Source organism: Aristolochia californica, unplaced genomic scaffold (genome assembly GCF_029961685.1).
Source record: "Aristolochia californica isolate CCGP_79_NKW_82.1479 unplaced genomic scaffold, dmAriCali1.0.hap1 SCAF_1, whole genome shotgun sequence".
Lineage (NCBI taxonomy): Eukaryota > Viridiplantae > Streptophyta > Magnoliopsida > Piperales > Aristolochiaceae > Aristolochia > Aristolochia californica.
In genome coordinates, this window is record NW_027181770.1 from 56,059,535 (window position 1) to 56,079,179 (window position 19,645).

Sequence of the window (19,645 nt, forward strand, 5' to 3'; positions counted from 1 at the left end):
TAACTCAATAAGTATCAATTTTGCAGCTCATATTGTTTCTTTTTAGGGGGGTTAGTCCACAATGAACTTGAAATGAAGTGAAGAATTCATTTCATTTTAAATGAATTGATTCAACTTCAACTCATCCTTAGGTGTTTATGTGGATACTGGTCAAAGTGGTCTCGTGTAGCTCATGCTATTTTTTAACATGCATAATTTTTGTATTTCCGGTTGTTACCATTGGTTATGCCAGTAACCATTTCAATTTAAGGAGATACAAATAAATCTTCGCAGTAAATATAAGAGATTACAGTAAAGAATAGTACATGCAATAATATTAGAAAAATTATTCTTAATTGGTTCGAAGAATTAATATTCTGTTTGAATCCAAGTTAAGAATAGAACAAGCAATAATATTAGAAAAAAATATTTTTTTGTTCCAACCCAACTTAAGAATAGAACACACAAAATATTAGAACAAAAATAATCTTAATTTCTATTTGAACCCAGCTTAAGACTAGAACATGCAATAATATTAGAAAAAAATAATCTTCTATTCAAATCCAACTTAAGAATAGAACTGACAATGATATTAGAAAAAAAAATAATCTTAATTTCCGTTCAAACCCAACTTAAGAGTAGTACATGCAATAATATTAGAAAAAATAATCTTATTTTTTTTTCGAACCCAACTTATCCGAAAGGACTAAAACTATAACAAAATACCATTAACTATAACAAAAATCACATAAACTATAACAAAATCACATAAACTATAACAAAATCACATAAACAATAACAAAATCACATAAACTATAACAAGATCACATAAACTATAACAAAATCACATAAACAATAACAAAATCACATAACATAAGCAAATAGAACAAAAGGGAGGGAAATAACATGATCAGAAATAAATCAACAACTTTGGCAGGGGTGCAATCAACTGCATCTTCACACTTCCATCGTAGAACACAAGGGGGCAAGTTTAAAAAAAAATGAAACAAAGAAAGAAGACAAAATATTTCACAAAAGCGATCCTATTACTAGAGGAATTTCTCTGTATGCCCTAAATATTACAAAATTATAAGTAGAGATGGATAGAGAATACCCTTTACGTCTACTATGTTTCGTCGTCAACAACAAATCTTAGCAAAAATCGATTGATTGAAGAGCCAGAGGGATAGGGTAAAAATGAGAAGATGTTCGGAGATGAAGAACATGGTAATGGCATTGTTGAAATATGTTAGAGTTTGAGAGTTTTTTTACTTTGTCGATTTGTTAGAGCAGACGGGATAGGTGGATAGTGGATGGGAGAGGAGGACCGGAGGAGATGGCGAGAGGCGGGAGCGGCTAATTTTTTGTCCTAAAGTCTCTACCATTTGGAAATTCGATCATGAAGTCGAAGCTCTAATCTGATTTCTAAAGACTCATGAAAGCCCATAGACATAAGTTACCAAGTGTGCTCGCGAACCAAATAGGCTCGGTCTAGTTCGGCTCGTGTTACTAAACGAACAAAATCCAGATCTCAAATTTGATTTGAATCGGGATGGGTCGAGCTGAACTGAGTTGGGACCGAGCTGGGTTTGAACTGTTTGAGAACCAACTCAGTTCGGATGCCCTCACCCCTACTCCCAAGCACCAATCTAACACTTTATGCGACGATCGCTATAGCAAGAAACAATAACAACTGGAAGAGAGAGAGTCAATCGTCCTCTTCTCTTGCTATATTACATACGAAGGGCAACAATAGGAGGTGTGGAGACGTGGAGCGAGAGAGGGGCACATGGGAGTTGAGGGACTATATTATTGTGGATGCCATCGTCTTCCCCACTACACTGGACATCGACGTATTGGTGACTGTTCAGGCCATCGCTTACTGCACTGTGCAGTCTGTCATTAATGTCCTGGTAAAAAACAGTTTGCTAAATAAGCAAAAATTATGTTTTACTGAGCTTTTATTTTATAAATTTCTAACCAAAGATATTAATGAGCCTAAATTTTTGTAAATCGAAATATCGCCTTTCTTAAGTCCCTCGTGCTTATCTCTTCGTGAAATTTTGCTGTTTTTTTTTTTTTTCAGGGTAACAAATAGTTCCTGCTTGCATTAGAATTTATGAGAATAATGGAGTCGGAGGTTGAAGCTTTTTCTCGAGTTATTTATAAATTTAGCAGAATAAATTATATTTTGAAAATTTCTTGTCCCAAGGCTTGGAAGTGGACTTCGAAGAGTGTTATCTGAACTCATCCTGTGATAAGATGCATGGAATTTATTAAAAAATAAAATGGACATCAAGAAAATAAAAAAGGTTCTATTGGGCTCGAGAGCTTTTCTGATTCCGGCCAGCCATTTGGCATCAACTAGTTAACTCAGCGTCCACTGCTTTGCCCAGGCTTTTCCAAGTGGATCTAGGGCGGGTGGTCGTCTCTTCTCTGTTTCTCCGGGACGAAGGAACCCACAAACACGATAATGGTTTGCTGAAGGCAGGTAACAGCGGGTAGTCGGTGCGTTGTGCCCTATACGGTTACCTAGGGTACGTTCTCTCGAGCTTTCCCCTTCGCAGACATGCTTGAGAACCCCTCGGACACTGTCGGCAGGCGGTACGCTCCTCCTTCACAAAGGCAATCTCTTATTCTCTCCTTGTCACCGTCTTAATTTCCTTGTCTTTTTCCATTTGGTTGTCTTGTTTCATCAATATATTTATGAGCTTATGTGGTTCGAGGTTTCCATCTTCCTTTTGTTTCTTGTCGTTCACGAACCTTGCTTAGGCCATCCTGCATGAATGTAGATGGTTGGCTTCTCCTAGGTCTTGCTGATCGTGTTAGGAATTTCGTTTCTGTTCTTTGATTTTATAGATTGTTTGTTGAATTGCTCCCGAGTTTTGTGGTTGCCCCTTCTTTTCTTTTAGGTAGGAGTCTGCTTCTCATACATCTACTGATATAATGTGGGCGCAACATTAGTTGAAAACATGCGGTCTAAACCTCTGCTTCAATGGCTGCATTTGACTACGTAGCAGTTACCTACTCTGGCTGTGTGACAGTTATTACTCAGTTGTGCATTCAAAGCTCGCTATATTTTTATGTGCTTTCATAGGCATTGCTAGTTAAATGCATATTGAACTAACGGTCTCTGGCTTCTAGTGTTCATTGTTACTATTTGAATGCTATTAATTGTTACTCGATTAACAGTAGTTGGCGACTTCGTTACTCAAGCATGTCTTATTTAACTGGTCAATTGTGAGAATATTATCACGGTCAGCTGTCCTAATGAAATGTGCTACTTTTGGGCGGTGCTTAAGTATCCAAGACGGTTGCCATTGGTAATATAGTCCCGAGGTTACAGCCTCACAAGTAAGCATATGGGGAGGCAACTGTGTAAGTTCCAGAAGAATGTCTTTTTCAAACCAACAAATCGTTGGCTAAATCCTCTGATAGAGAAGCTTTCAACTGCATTCCAAATAGTGCTCACTTCAATTGCCTCTCTTAGAAATATCATTCATAGGTTTAAATCCAATGGTACTGATTGAAAGACATCACAAATTCTGATTTGATGTTGTCAAGCTATTCTCTTAACAGCCAGATTGCTAATGCCTTTACTTGGATCAGCATTGCTCAACAACTTCTTGTTGTAGGAGAGTCCTAGCTGATTGTGTAGCATTAGTGTTTGCTCAAATTTTTTTTTATGTTCTTCCATTTACTGTTTTCCTTTTCTACTGGCCTTCCTTTTTTTTCTTGTACATTACTTTTTGGGCCCCTCATGCACACTCTTTTTCTCTTCTTAATGAATCCTGTCTCATCTTTATTAAAAAATGATTGTCAAGCTATCCAAGAAATGTTTGGATGAGAAGCAGCTAAAATTATATATGTCATCCATGTATCTGACCAGGATTTGGGTGAAGTTTTCATTTCTCATATGTTGTTTCCTCAACTTTTGGTTTAAGCATGCGTGTGGACTTCCAGAGATAGGACGAATTTACTGGTATTGAGTTGGGAGGATACGTGCTTGTTATAACTGCATTCTGATGTAATTAGTTTCCGGCCATAAAACAAATTTTCTATTCTATGTTTCTATAACCATTTTGGCAAAGTGCCTTATTCTTGATTCTTACATTTTTTATTCCTAGACCACCATATACTCTTTGTTTTAAAACCTCTTTCCAATTAACCAAATGGTATTTAAATTTTTATCCTCTCCATAGCAACCCAAGAATTTTCTTGGGCTTTAATCTGCGATGCAACAAATTTTGGGCAAGGATGAAGGACAAATTTGGTAATCCTCTTTGCCATAGTAGGCCAGGTGAAACCTTTTGGAGTTCTACCTAGAGAGAAGGCTCTATATATATGTGGGAGACTTAGGTAAGTATATCAAAGATAGCAGATTTGGAACCTAAAACAGTAGTCATCTACAATTACGTCCCGGTGAACATTTATTCCAAAGAGATGTGATATGACTTTTACCAGTTAACACATTGTCCCGAAATTAATTTATAGATTGAAAGAAAGACTTTAATGGTGGATCGGTCAAGAATCTCCTTTCTGGAACAGATTGGATCACCCTCATGTTGAAGCAAAGATACTTTTGACAGAAATGGAGAGGAACTAGGAGCTGAATTCCAACCATCATTTTCTGCTTTTAAAAAAGTGGCAGCAAGGGCTTCCCTCTTGATATTAAACGTGTGGGATGGGGGATCACTTTGACAAATTCCCTTTGAACTTTTAAGACCATTTTAGTGCACAAGGAAAGTTGGAAAGGAATGTGAATCCTCTAGAGAAAGTGCTTAAAATGTGTTAATGCTCATGAAAAATTTGGGTGAAATTTGCATTACCTAGAGAAAGTGAATCACCTAGTTTTATAGAGGGTGGAATTTCACTATTCCTAAAGAATTAAGCACGATGATGTAGAACTCCTTCTCAACCATATTTATAGAATAAGAGGCTTAAGTTCTTGTCTTTTAATGCATGCTAATACAGAAAATACACTCTTGGGAAAGTGAATCATGATGGAATGAACTCACTTTCTCATAGCCTGGGTGATCTACTTTCTTCGTGCACTAACCCTCCCTCAATTATCCCTTTACTGCTCTGTTTACTTGGTCTAACTTAGTTAAATAAAATGTTCAAATACAAAAAGATAATCTATGGTTCAAGAATTCCATCGAACTCTATCAAATACTTTCTCAATATCCAATTCAAAAATGATTTCCAGCCTTCCACTCTTCTTGAATGAGTGAGGACTGTGAGGGCGGAATTGGGAATTGCCTTACCTTGATGAAAGCACTTTGAAAGCCACTGGTAGCAGAGGGAAGAACTTTCTTTAACCTATTCGATAGAACCCTGGCTAACGTTTTATATGAACTTGACATCAAACTAATTGGCTGAAAATCATCTAGGCACCCAACACCTTCCTTTTTGGGTATCAATGCAATGAAGGATTTTCCAGAAAAGAAAATGCAGTGAAAGGAGAGACTCTTTTCCTTGTTTATGATTCCATTTAAAAATTCTCAAGGAGTAGGAGAGGCAATTATAATTTATTTTCCTCTGTAGATGTAGGCTTAAGTGCCCTTTGCAAAAGCAGCAGAAGGATTCCCTGTTTTGATTTTACTAAACAATAGATGAAGATGAAACAGAAATGGTGGGGAAGGTGGATTTAGCATTGTATGTTGAAGAGGTCCTAGATAGTATTTGTGGGTCTGAAGGCTTTAGTGACATCAGATGGCATGTCACTGTAGCTTCATGATCAGGATCGCATGCAGATAGATGGTTAAACATCTGGTTGTTTGATTCAGCTAGAATGATATTCATAATCCAAAGGTGGTTCCAAATCTGCCTAATAATCTATAAGAAATTACACTAGTCCAAAATTATTATGATTTGATCTGAGCGAATGAGACTGTCTCCTCACTGGTAGCCAAAGGCTGCAGATGTGTGTCTGGTACAGATAAGGACTGTTTGCCACCTAATGAGTAGGTAGCAGCATGCTGAGAAAGCATAGAGCTGACTTGTCATTGGACTGCATGTGAATGGATTTCATGTGACTATGAATTGAGTTGAAATAGCATTAGAAGGAGGGCCTCCATTGCTACCAATGAGTTTACAATTCCGAGATTTAAATCTTCATTAGTGCAAAAATTAGCATCTACTTCCTCACATGGGCCGCTAACAGCCAGCCTGCTTTTGTCTGTTCTTAGATTCCTGAGTACGAAATTTTTTTACTATATCTTTAGTGTTGATGAGCTTGTTGCTTAACATACTTTTATTGTGGGACTTTCCCCTATTGTTTCTTCAATGATTATTATGGGAAGTGATATGTTTTCAACCCTGCCTTGCAGAACCTTGAGCAGACAATGTCTTCTTTCACCTGAACCCTGGCTCTAGTATAACTAAGGAAGTCTGTGTCCATGATAGTTTGGTCAATCTCTGTCATGCAACTGAAACAGGCACATACAGTATCAAACCCAAGGCATATGTTAGTGATTGATATCCTTGTTGAACTGTTTTAGAGTGGAAGTTGTGAAGATTCCTCATTTGGAAATGAGAAAAAAAACATTCTGCTCGTATGTTGAACATCTTTGACAATGTTTGGGAAGTGCTAAACTGATTTTTTTTTAATAAAGTGTGCAATTTATTAACCCCAAAGCAAAAAAAAAAAAAAAAAAACAGATCTAAGAAGAGGGGCCCCTTACAATGAGGGATTGGAGGGCAGCCAAGGAGTCAGCCAAACAGTTTGCTGATCTTTGAATGTGATGCCAAGAACAAACCGGTGAACAAAGATCTCGAATTTAAAAAAAAAAAAAAACATTGCCACAAATGCCAAGGCGTGTCTTTCTTTCCCAAGCCCTTACGTGATCACGGCAGAGGAGTCACCTTCCATGAAGAGCCCTGAAATCAGAAAATCTTCAAGCCATGCTTTAAAACATGAAGCTCAGCAGTGGTAGAATCTGCCGTGTCTAGCGGCTCAACATAAGAGGCAATGAAAACACCAGAAGAATCCCTAAACACACTTCCAAAGCCAGCAGGCCCTGGATTTCCAAAGGAACAGCCATCAAAGTTGAGCTTAGTGACACCTTCTTAGGGAGGAAGCCATTTCACAATGGTAGAGGGCTTACGCAAGGAGAGGCCAGCAATAGAGCACCACTTACATCTCAGAGAGCTGTCATTGATGTCGCTGAAAGAATCCAGCATGTGAAGCCAAGGAATAATGCATGCCAAAATTCTGTTGGCATGGTAGACCAGGAAGTGGCTTTGTCCTGGATCCGTTCAAATCAAAGCCAAGGGGATGAAAGCTAAGCAAGCTTTCATCAAGATTCTACCAAGATAGGGGAAGGGGGCACCCGGACAAAAGCTTGATAAGACCAGAGAAGGTCATAGGTGTGCATGCTGACATCTCAAATAGATTGAAGAAGTAGCACCAAATCCTCCAGGAGTAGGTGGAGCCAATGAGAATGTGATCAATGCACTTGTCAACTTACCTGCAGAGATCACATAAGAGGGAGGTCAAATGAGGAATCTCTTCTGGAAAGATTGTCTGTGGATAGAATCTTGCCGTGAAGCATGCTCCAAACATGAAATCTCATCTCGCAGGGGCCAGATAAGGACCAAGCTCTTACAACGCCACCTGAGTTAAAGACAAGAGTAGGAGTGGAGGTGCCAGACAAGAGCAGATTGTAGCAAGACGAGACTAAGAAGATACCATCTGATGTAGGGCACCATATGATCTTGTTCACCTAAGAAGACTTGAGGTATAGCCGGTCCATCTCCTTGAGTAAGTTGTTAATTTCAATGGCTTTGAGATCATTTAAAGGCCTCGGGAAGAGACTGGCCTAGTTGATGTTATGTAGGCTCCCATTTCTAATTACCTCAACAAGGGTGATCTGCTGGTTAATTGCTAACTGAAAAAAGGTGGAGAAATAGGAGTGTTGGCCACCTGGAGATTACTCTAGATGAGAATTCTGTGGTTGTTTCTAGTAGCAACGCTAACATCAGGCTTGAAGTGTTGGAAGGTTTGAGAGATGAAGCGCCACATAGGAGAGAGCTGACTAGTATAACTACTGTCTGGCCTCTAGAGGTTATGCATTCTGCCCAATTTTTTGATTGTAAACTCACACCAAGGGAGTGATGGTTGTGAGTTAAGTCTCCAACACCAATTGGTAAGGAGAGCTTGGATTTACCTGATGCCCAATCCACCAAAGTGCTTTGGCTTGCTAATGTCTTCCCATTTGATGAGATGGTGCTTGAATCCTTCTGTAGTTTCTCTCTTGGCTAGGCTGACATGGCAATGAAGGAGAGGAAATATGCGGGACTGCCCACAAGGTAGGATTGGATTAAGGTGAGTCTTCTAACCTTTAAGCGGTGTCTTCCCTTCCTAGTGGATTATTTTGAGTGAAGTTTCTAGATGACCGTGTTCAAGAGAGATTTGTTAATTTTGCCAGTGAGCAATGGGATGCCTGGAAGAGAGTCAACATGACATCCTATTGTGGCTGCCAGTTGCTCTAGAGTAGGTTGGTCCGTGTTGAAGCCAAAGAGTGGTATTTTGCCAATTAACTCGCTGTTTGGACATTAGTTTGAATATGTAAAGAAGGGCTTTAATATTGAGGAGTTGATAGGGGCTCCCTTCCCCAAAGATAATGGTGTCGTTAGCAAATTGCACCAAGAGAGTAGCCAGCCTGCTATTGGCAAAGATAGGATGAAGCCACCCAATTTCCATGGCTAGCTTGAAGAGACTAGGAAGAGCTTCAACAACGATGTTGAACAAGTGTGGGGAAATCGAATCACCTTGATGAAGGCCTCTTGAAGCCTTGAATAAGTGTCACCATTGCTTAGTACAAAGAACCGAATTGAGGATATGCAACTATTGATCCAATATCTCCAATTGTCTCCAAACCCCATAAGATTGATTATGAAATCTAGAAAGTGCCAATCCACCCCATTGAATGCTTTTCAAAAGTCTTACTTTTGCGTGATCATAGCTCTAAACATCTTGTTTGAAATAGTCAATAGCCTTGTAAAAAATCAGAGCTGCATCAAGAATGACTCTGCTCATTATTGATGATGTGCCCATAATCAGCTTTAGCCTATTGGCGAAGATTCAACGGAAGTCTGTGTGGCATTCTCCTTTCTTTGGGTTGAGGACAATGAAGGAGGCATCAAGGTCCTGATACGAGATTCTATTTTTGTGAGAATCTCCTATAATTGGTTAGACATCCTTGGCAATGAAAGGCCAAGCAGCTCTAAAAAACTCCCCGTTGAAGTTGTCCAGGCCCGGGGTTTTATCAAGAGGCATGTGCATGACCACGTCCTCAATTTCCTTATGCGTGATGGGTTGTTCAACTCATTCATCTATTGAAGAGAGATGCTCCTTATGAAGAGCTGGTCAATTAATGGCATGTTGGAGATGTTGTTCAAGCCCGTTCATCTATTGAAGAGAGATGCTCCTTACGAAGAGCTGATCAATTACTGACATGTTTGAGATGTCTTCTGAGTAGAGATCTCTATAGGATCTCAAGATTCCATTAGTGATTTTGGATCTATTAAAAGTCAGCTCATTATCGAAGAGGGAGCTGATTCTATTAGATCTCTGACAAGCTTAGGCAATTGATTAGAAGAATAGGGTGTTGGCATCCCCTTCTTTCTGCCACTTGTATCTGGCCTGCTCCTTCCAAAGAATTCTATCATGGTCGACCAGATTTTGTAGCATAGAAGAGGCAACAATTCTATATGAGAAGGGGCTGAGTTTTCTACCTTCGTCTAGTAAAGTTGAGGACCTAAATTTGAAGCCACAAGGCGTCTTTTTGGCCGGAGGAGGTTTTGTTGACTTTGGATCAGTCTCGGAGTATACTCTTAGGCATTTGAGCTTCAGGGCACAATAACCCCCAACAAACCCACTGGCATTAAGATTGTTCCACCAATCTTCCATGAGGCAGCAATAGTTCTTGTTTTTAAACCAAAAGTTTTCAAAAGGGGAGGGCTTTCGGCCCCACAGTGGATTTGGTATCAAGTTGGATTGGCCAATGATCAGATACAGTGTTCTTGAGGTCAGAATTATAAGTTTGCATCCAGCTGCTAGCGCCAAGGAATCTGTCCAGGCGGCAATGAATGGGGCTGTGTTGCCCATTACTCCAAGTGTAATGCTTTCCAGAGGTTGGAATTTTCTCCAGTTCAAAGGCACCAATGAAGTCACATAAGGCTTGCATGGAGGAGGAAGTTTTTCGGGGGGACCTCTCGTTGCAAAGTCTGATAGTGTTGAAGTTGTTGGCAGGGAGCCAAGGGTTGTTCCTCTTTCTAATTGAGTTGGACAACTCATCCCGAAGTTTCGATCTTCTTCTATACAAGGACGACTTGTAAATCCAAACAAAACACTAGAAGATCCTGGCTTCACAACCACGTAATATGTTGCAGATTGAGAATTATATATCAATTGACTTGGAGATCAAGGACTTTTTGGTCGCAAATAATGAGAAGATTGAGTTAGAGATTGGGTGGATTTTGGTCTCCTGGAGGACGATCAAATGGGCTTTCTTAGCTTCTAGAAAGGCGCAAATGGTAGACCTCTTCTTCATCTTGTCAACTCCCATGATGTTCCAAGAAACAATAATAATTTTTAGGGCTTCTTGTTCTTTATTACTTCTTGGTTTCCATCTCCCTGACTTATTTTCTTTTGAAGACAATAAGCTAAGTCCATTATCTTGCCCCATGTTTCCTTGTTGTACTTGAGTTTCTGGCTATCAATGGACTCAAATAAGGTGCTCTTTCCCTTGGCCCTACCCACTCGATCAAACATGTATCCTTTGTCTCTAGAGTGCTTGGATAGCTCAGATGGGGTGTCTCTGGTTGTTGGGTGTCAAAATTGTTAGCTTCATTTTCGGAAAGTTCCTCATTCATCTAGCTTTTGAAGACAAACTTCTGAAGTTGTTCTTCTAGCTGGAGTCATTCCATTGGGTAGGGTCATTTTGACATGAGGATTCATGATTTCTAGATGGGCTGGTTGGCATAATTTGACCAACCATGGCGGATGGCATGTGAGCGAGTGCAAAGAGGAGGATTCTAGTTGTGGTTGATTGTTTCTTTTTCTTTTTTGGTGCATTTGTGTGGAAAGACGAAGAGGGCTGTGGAGACAGAGCTTGGGGAGGGGGGCTCCTTGTTTGGGGGGCGTCATTTTCTCCAACTTTAGTGAAAGCTGTGTTAGTCGGAGATAATTGGTTCCGATTTAGTTGCATGGTCTGGTTTGGAGATTTTGGAAGAAGCAACCTTTGGGTAATTAATTTGGAAATTGTCTAGGTTACAAGCTAAATGTTTGGTTGGTCTGGGGGTTTGGGGTGATCGTTGGTATGAGTGATGTTGGTTAGGTGGCACCCAGTATTGACAGGATTGATCATTGGGTGATGAGTTTCTTTGCCATCAGTCAAAGAGTTGTCGGGTGGGTTGTGGACTAGTTGGTGGGAGCAACAGTCTCTGCAGGTATTTCAGTGGTAGGTAGAGATTGAATTTTGACGTTCAAATTTGCATGGACCCATGATGGTGAGACAAGGAAGGAAGTGGCGAGACGCTCTTTGGGCTGAATTGGTGGCGAGTTGGCATAGGTAGAACTAGGGGCGGCATTGAACCAAGGTGGTTCGCGAGCGGCTCGAGCTTGGCTCGATTCCGGCTCAGTTCGATTCAATTCGATTTATCTGAATCTCGAACTGAGTTCGAGATCCAAATGAAGCTCGTTTAAGTTAACGAGCTGAGGTCGACCGAACCATGGTTCGGTTCAAAAGCTCGCGAGCTGGCTCGTTAACTTAACGAGGGCTTGAGAGGCAGGAGGCGGGAGCGGGAGGTCTCCGAGTTCAAGTGGAAATTCTTAGTCTTTCGTCCTCTTAGGAATCAGGGGGGACAACGTCCGACAACTGTGATTGAGCGAAAATGGGGGGAAACTCTTCGTTTTTTGTCTTCTTATTTCTCATTCTCCCTCTTCGATTTCTTACTCTTAGTCTTAGTCTCCGATTTCTTCCTCGATTTCTTCCTTGCCGACAGAACAGAGGTAAGTTCTTGAGATTCTGGGTCCGTGTTGTCTGCAATTGCTAGAGTAGAATCCGCCAGGAGCCACGCCTGGTTGTTCTCGCCCTCCTTCTTCCTTTGCCTTCGGCTCAAACCTAGAAGAATCATCAAGCACAAACTCCATAACATTTTCTTCTCATTAGTCGCACAACCCGTTTGAGTTTTTCGAGCCTTCTCCCTCATCTCCGCTTCGTGTGACTCATTGCAGCTGCTATGAACGCTTCCCATTTGAAGAAATTAGGAGAAGAATGATGAAACAACAACGGAAGAAGAGCAGACACAGGAGAAAGAAAAGAGACGAAAGTTGAAAAGGGAAAGTTCTTTGCTTGAGGAAGAGAATTTGGTAAAAAAAGAGATGGGAGGTGGGAATTTATGCCATTTAATATTTTTCATCAATGTACACCGAAAATTAAAATAATTTTCATCAATGGTCCTAGTGGATATCGATCAACGATCCAGGGAAATTTATTAGAGGGGAAAAGGTGGGAGCTGGAGAGAAGCTCAGAAGGCAAGATTCTCTTTGCCTTGAGTAAAGTGGACAGAAGGAGCCCAGAAAGAGAAACCAAACAAGCGAAATAGGTACAAAAGGATTGTCCCAGTCGACTAGGTGTTTGGCGCTTAGTTATCCGGGTTTACAGATGGACAAGAAGGCAAACAAGGGGAAGAAAACTGAACGGGTTCGGTATCCATCCAACACCTTCCGAGCCCAACCACTTGTCTTCTTCCCTCGTCTCTCTTATGTCCCTATTTGCCTCTCTTTTAATCTTAATCTTCTGTTTTTTTTTTTTTTGTCGCCGGTGTAATAGACTAACAATGATTTTTTTTTTTTTCATTTTTATCTTTTGTATTCCATTATTTATCTTCAATCTCACATTAAAACTGCTATGGACGAACGCCTCATATTGTTTTAGGAGCTTCTTCCTACTCATTTTTCATAGGTAATGGTTCTCACCCTACTGTTGATTTTTTATTTATTTTTTAGCTCTTACCATTCAATTGATTTTTCTATTTTTCCATTGTATTATTTTACTGGCCGTTTTAACTGTTTGCCAAATGATTCGTCAATCCTCAGCAGTCAACATTGCTAGATATCTGTAGACTGCAGCTTAATCACATCGTGTTTCGAGCTCTCAATTATAGAGGAGACATCGACCATTTTATATTGATATTGATATTTCAATGATAATTTTGTATTTAATTATTGAATAAAGTTTATGCAGTACCTTTTATGAATAATTTTATGCAAAGTGTATAGATAATTTTATATACAATTTATTTGACATGTATTTTATGCAAAGTTTTAAATATAGGTGGAAGCTCGAACTCGGTTAAAATCATTGGGCTTGAGGTCGATTACAATTTTAGGCTCTAGGCTAGGCTCGGCTCGAGCTCGAGTTCGAAATATTTAAATCAAGTTCGGCTCGAACATAGGCAAGTTTGGGCTTGGCTTGATTCGATGCACCCCTAGGCAGAACTTGTTCCTTCTGCCTTGGGGTCTTCCTATTCCAAACAATGAGATTCTTTGGTTGGATGCGGATGGTGAAGATATCAGAGTCCACCCCAAGGTTGATCTAGGCATCATAAACGAGGTCATGATATGGGTTGACGAGGATCTGAACAAAGCCCACGATGTCTGGTTTGTGTAATCTCATAAAGCTCCAACGTATTGCTAAAATAAGCACGAACAATTGTGAGTGCTATCGTAGACCAGAGTTCCAGTGGGAGATTGAAAATGCGGAATCATTAGTTGAGGAAGCTTCCCATTGGACACAATTGCGGCATGGAATTGAGGAGTCAATCTTGTAGGAGTCTAGGGTTTAGGATTAGTCTTCTGGATTTTCTAGGCGGATGAGCCAACAGCCATTGCCAATGAAGGAAACATTTGGTTTATAGGTCAGATCCCAAAAGGTTTCTATCCGTACGTAGAGGTCGTTGTGTAAACTCCGGCTGATGGAGACAATAATGCTATTAGTTAGAGTGGCTCAGCCTTCAACAAGTTATTTGGGGGGAAGGAGAATGGAAGGTTTCAGTTTGTTAGGCTCAATGATTGCCGGTTTGGGTGTGCTCCAAGTTGTCGGGGTAGGCTATGGGTGTGGTGATGGTTTGTGGGTCTAATTTATGGGGTGGTTTGCTTTTGGGGGGGAATGTAAATTCTACCAAGGACCTTAACATTTCTGGGATGAACAACCTTGCACTTGGTCTGCTTGTAAGAAATTGATAAGATAAATTGTGAGTTCTCCTCCTAAACTTCCTTGGATCGCGTGTGAATGCCATCATTTTGTAAAATAGATTGCAGTTGTAGCAAGAAAGGTCATCTAATTGAGTGTGGAATTTTGACAAAGGAAGACTTTTCACCATTGGTGATTGCAATCTTGATGGAATGGGGAAGTTCGTTGATCTTCAACAATGTGGTTTTGATACCGAAAGAATCTTGATTTAACCAATTCCCTGTGAGTGTTCTCCTCCTCCTTCCTTGCAACAACAGCCCAACCTTCCTCCTCGCATTGATCCGTACTCGAGCTAAGCCAAGTCTTCCATTGCCCTCGAGACGTCACTGTCGGTCCTCGTTGAGTTTCTCACTGGCAGCCTTCTTCTCGGCGATATCCTCTCTCATCATCTTGGAAAATATACTAAATTGATTTTTGATATTCATTTTTTGAATAGCTTTGGTTTTTTCTATTTTGATACACAAAATTAGAAGGCAAGTCTGCAATTTAACTTATTTTGAAAGCTTTTTGTCTGATAGTGGAGGCATTTGAATCTTTGACAACTTGATGTGCCCCATTTTTCAACATGGTGTCAGGTGGACCCTCAATGGTCAGGCGACCACTTGTTTGAATACCGTATGTGATAAATGCTGACAGGAGTAGGGGGATGAAATTTTTGTCCCTGATGAATGGGATTTTGCAAATGCTGTGTTACTGAACAATCAGGTCCAAGGAGAATTTGAATATGGGTTATTTCTTTTGGAGCAAGAAGGCCTCTATTGTAGCCCTGAATTACTGCAATTTTACAAAATTTTCATGATCAATTTTATTTTTTTCATAGTCTAAACATCTCCATTCTAGACTTTTGATTCCTGCAACCAGGGAGTCTTAGTGGTTCACCTCGGCTATCAGTTTCTCAAAAGATTCAAAAGCTCTCCAACCCAGAAAGTGGATCATCTTTTTACAAAGGAACAAATCAAGCGTTTTTTCTTTCTGCAGTCTTTTGTTCTTGGAAGTTTGTTTTTACTCTCTCTAATAGAACTCCTTCTCCGTTGTGTCCGCCCTCCCCAATCCCCAATCCCTTACCCAAATTGAGCAGCTTCTCCAATACGGTATCTCTTTTTCTCCTTTTTCAAGTTGCTGCCAATGCTTAATTATGATTAACAGTCCCCAATCCCTACCCAAATTGAGCAGCTTCACCAATACGGTATCTCTTTTTCTCCTTTCCCAAGTTGCTGTCAATGCTTAATTATGATTAATATTCTTTTAGGAAGATCATTTGATTCCTGAAATTTTGCTTCCTTTCAAGTTTGTTTGAAAATTTCTTATATTTTGATGTGTGAAACTGCAGGAACCGTGCACTCAACAGGAAAAAGTCTGGAGGTGACTTTTTTATACTTAAAACAATTTCTTAAAGCTGTAGTGAACTAGTGATGGTTTTCTTAACAGTATATTTCTTAATAGATTTTATTGTTTAATTGAAAGCAATGATACTTTATTTTAATTGAGAATTGATAATAATCTACTTTATTAGTTTCCTTATTTAACTTTTAATGTTTATGAACTCCTTTGCAAAACACTATGTAATGTATGCTCCAGTGGGAAATATACTACTCTGGCATGGGTGGTCTGGAGACCCCAAACTTAAGTAGACCTTTGAAAGTCCAATATGAAGTGCTTGCTGTGTGCTAAGTAATGGTAGTATTGGACTTAGACAGTTGGCAACACTATGTAATGTATGCTTCAGTGGGAAATATACTACTCTGGCATGGGTGGTCTGGAAACCCAGAACTTAACTGGACCTTTGAAAGTCCAATATGAAGTGCTTGCTGTGTGCTAAGTATTGGACGTAGAAAGTTGGCCATATCTCCTATTGACATTTGGCTTCTTTGTGCGTGAGAAGTTCTATTATTTCATAGCATGCCACATTTGTATATAAGCTACAGATATTAGAACACTCAGGCCTATAGAGGACTCAATATACAAAGTCATAATAATTTCGATACTGATTGGAAATGTACAGACTTTGTGGAAGGCCTTACTCTCTAGCTGCATATATGGTATCTTTTGTAGTATTACAATGTAGACTTATTCCTGTAAAAAATTATTTGTCATCTTGTGCATGAAAAGGCCATCAAAGGACCAATGTCCTTCATCAGGAGTCTGCTAGGGAGGATGATTGAAAATATCTGCTTATTTGTTCACTTCTGAATAGAGCCTTTTGGAACTAACTGAAACTGGAGAATCCCTCTGTTTATCACCATTCTCAAGAGACAGGAAGTTGGCATTAGCTTTTAGATTCCTAGAATTTTGTGAAGGTTTGCATCACAAGATTGGTCCTGCTGTTTACTTTGTTTACTGTTGGTTTTTTTCTGAGTTTTGGTCAGTTTCAATTTGCTAGATCGCTTTGAAAGAATCAACCATTCTTTCGGGAACGAGGGGGGCAAGAGCCTAGTTACTTCCTCAAGTAACATTCCTGTTGTAGACCATGGTGATGCAGGTAGAAGCAATTTTCACAACGAAAGCCCACAACCAGGGTTAATATCAATAGATGGGTGTTGTAGCAGTCAGGCTGCTCAGCTTATGAGTGACCGTATGTATGCACATATAAAAATTAATTTTTAATTGCACCATGATATATCAATTTCTCTTGTGAAAAGCTGCTTGTGCAGTATGTAGTAGTAACAGAATTTTTAACTGTCTTCATAAGCAGTAATGCTACCAATCATAAAACTTTTGTTTTTGTTTTGTGCAGGTTGGGCAGTAGCCATGCATGCTTATAATGATACTTCTATTGACCAGTCAGGCAAGCCATTTTTGTTTTTTTTTTTTGTGTGTGTGTGTGTGTGTTAAATTTTTAAGGTATGCTTCTTCGAACGCATTAATATCTCTAAAATTCACAAACTTCAGTATCAATTCAGAATTTGATGAACCTTTGAAAAGCAAGAGACTTTTGCAGTTTGGATGCTGGTATTATATCATTAAGTTTTTGTAGAAGATTATTTTACAACTAAGCAGGAGAAATTCTTGTTTCATCTATAACAGAAGCGAATGTCAAAGGTCTTCGATATACTCAATATGGAATTCATTTGTAGTCTTTGGTACTATGCCTAATCTTGTTTCACCAGTTTGTCCTGATGGTTCCAGTGACTGATTTTGTACGTGTGAATCCTCGATGAGTCTATGGTCCTATCTTCTCTGCATTGTTTTCTTTTATCCAGCTTTTTTATTCACAAATCATGAAAATAGATGCTACATGTTCTACCTTGTTTCTGTTATGAAAGAAAGACGCACTACCAACGCTCAAGATGAAGCATGTCTTTCTTAGTTACACCATGTCATGGATTGCTAAAAGCTGATTTCTCTAAGTTCTGTAGAGGAGTTTGTTCTTGATGTCGAGTCAAGTTAATAAATTGCATTGTCTCAAACTCCATTCAATTATTAAAGTTGCATCTTCCTTCACCTCCACTCAGTTTTGTAAGTTGTTGCAAGCGTTTTATTTCATATGGATTGGTTCGTGGGAAACTATGTTATTTAAAGACCAAAAATGAAATGCATGTTGTGCAGTTCTATGTCAAACGCAGTTTTTGTCTATGATGAAATCCAACAGCAATTATGCTTGTATATCAAACGGTAACTACTCATGCCAGATGGTGTGAAGCATTTCACTTTTACTTTCGTTTTGTTTTCTTCACTCAGTAATCCTGTTCTTAGAAAATGGAAGCACTCATCTTTTGCAGGATTTTCCTGGGCTACTTCCAATACCTGAGATGCTTAGGGCAGTTGATTAACTAATTAGGGTGAAGTAAACTAAATGGGATTAAAGTGGAACTGAAGATTCTTTTTCACTGATATATCCTGTTGAATTTGGTCTGGAGCCAGATAGGTCAAAAACCTCGGTTTTTGTTTTTTTTTGTTTTGTTTTTGTTTTATATGTAGGATTGGTTTAGTCTACTCGCATTGTTGAGACCATGCTTAATTGATGATGATGAAGATCTAGGAAATGTGTGGTCGAGTTGGAATTTATGTTGCTATTACATGTGGTATGAAGTTGAGCTCTATTTGTGTTGTCTTCAAGTGGTCCTGGCACACCTGTTTATCAGTTTTAAGGTTTTTTATGTGTTGGCACTAGTTGCTAGCATGGTGTTACGATTCACTGAATCGACTTGCGACTTGGCTGTGTTGACTCACATTTGCGTCTGTTACCATTCACTGAATCGACCTGCTACTTGGCTGTGTTGACTCACATTTGCGTCTGGGTGGATTAGGTTGGGGGGTCAGACATGAGCTTTCTGCATTGGCCTGACCCTCCTTGAGTCGGAGCCTAGTGGGTCCGAGTCACGGGTTGACTTGGAATTTCAGGGACGCGAGGGGTGCCCCAATTCTGAGTTTTCCATGGATCCCTGTCTAGCAAAACAGTTAGTCCTAGATCTGACCTGTTTTGCCTGTGCTTGTTTTGTCAAAACAATAGCTACCATTCATGTGCTGGTGTTAGAGCTGATGTGCTTACCAGTTTAACTGCACACACGTAGGTAGCAATGATGGGAATGCTGACAAGAGATATGAATTGAACCTTTTAGTACAATATATTTTCTGTACTGTTTAATGTGTTTTTTCGTGCCCTTTCCTTTTCCTTTTTTCCCTTTAGTTTTCTATTTGCACTCCACACAGGACACCCATCTTCAATCGCTCTCTTTAAAAGAATTTTTCATTGTCTTCAAAGAAGAAAGCTGCCATGGCATGCATTTTCATGCGGAGAAATTACAGGGAATCCAGTCCATCGTTTTCACATTTGCAGCATTTTGTCATTCCAAGAAAAAAACGTTTGCAGCATGATCTTTTCTTTTAAATACTAATGAGAAATTTTTTATTTTCATGTCACCAGAAAGGCCCGCCATTTATTCGGGAGCTAGTTCATCCGCATGGGGACATTCAAAACTTCCTCATCAGGTAAAAGTGCCCAGTTGTAAAATTATCGGGTACATTTCCTCATTCTTTCACAAACAAAATATTAAATCTTGAAGTTATCATCTCTGACCTTCTCTGTTTTGTCAGTTCGACTTCTTAGCAGAACTCCGTCGTTCAGTGCGAAATGCTAACTTGAGCACCACACAAGGTTCAGCAGATCATAGCTGATCGAAGAGGCATATTTGTTTGGATTTACTGATTTTAGTGTGCCGATCGATCACTTAAAGACCAAAGCCGTGCAGTCGTCTGTTTGTCCCTTGTAAACCAAATTTGTTAGTATTTACATCATGTATTACTACTAGAGATTATTGTGGAGACCTTGCTGTCTGCGACAACATATTTGTATGACTCTTGATGGGCGTAGCTCAATATTTTACGCGATTTTCATGTGTAGACGTTGGCTATTTACGCGTTATTCTTTACATCTTTCCCAAAATAGAAATTCCTCTTCCATC

General features: G+C 39.6%; 1 protein-coding gene across 6 annotated transcripts; it reads left to right on the forward strand.

Annotated features, from left to right (window-relative positions):
- Positions 1–1,821: 1,821 nt before the first annotated feature.
- LOC137962114 (uncharacterized) lies at positions 1,822–19,634 on the forward strand. Of its 6 annotated transcripts, XM_068808834.1 has the most exons (7): positions 1,832–1,892; positions 2,376–2,604; positions 15,574–15,605; positions 16,624–16,815; positions 16,978–17,028; positions 19,108–19,172; positions 19,278–19,634. In XM_068808834.1, exons 2-7 carry the CDS (start codon positions 2,549–2,551, stop codon positions 19,356–19,358), a joined length of 477 nt encoding a protein of 158 aa, XP_068664935.1. In that variant the 5' UTR covers positions 1,832–1,892; positions 2,376–2,548; the 3' UTR covers positions 19,359–19,634. The 6 variants fall into 6 exon arrangements, with proteins under 6 accessions (XP_068664952.1, XP_068664935.1, XP_068664943.1 ...); XM_068808851.1 differs by lacking the exon at positions 2,376–2,604 and having other exon boundaries at positions 1,822–1,892; XM_068808842.1 differs by lacking the exon at positions 1,832–1,892 and having other exon boundaries at positions 2,296–2,583.
- Positions 19,635–19,645: the final 11 nt, after the last annotated feature.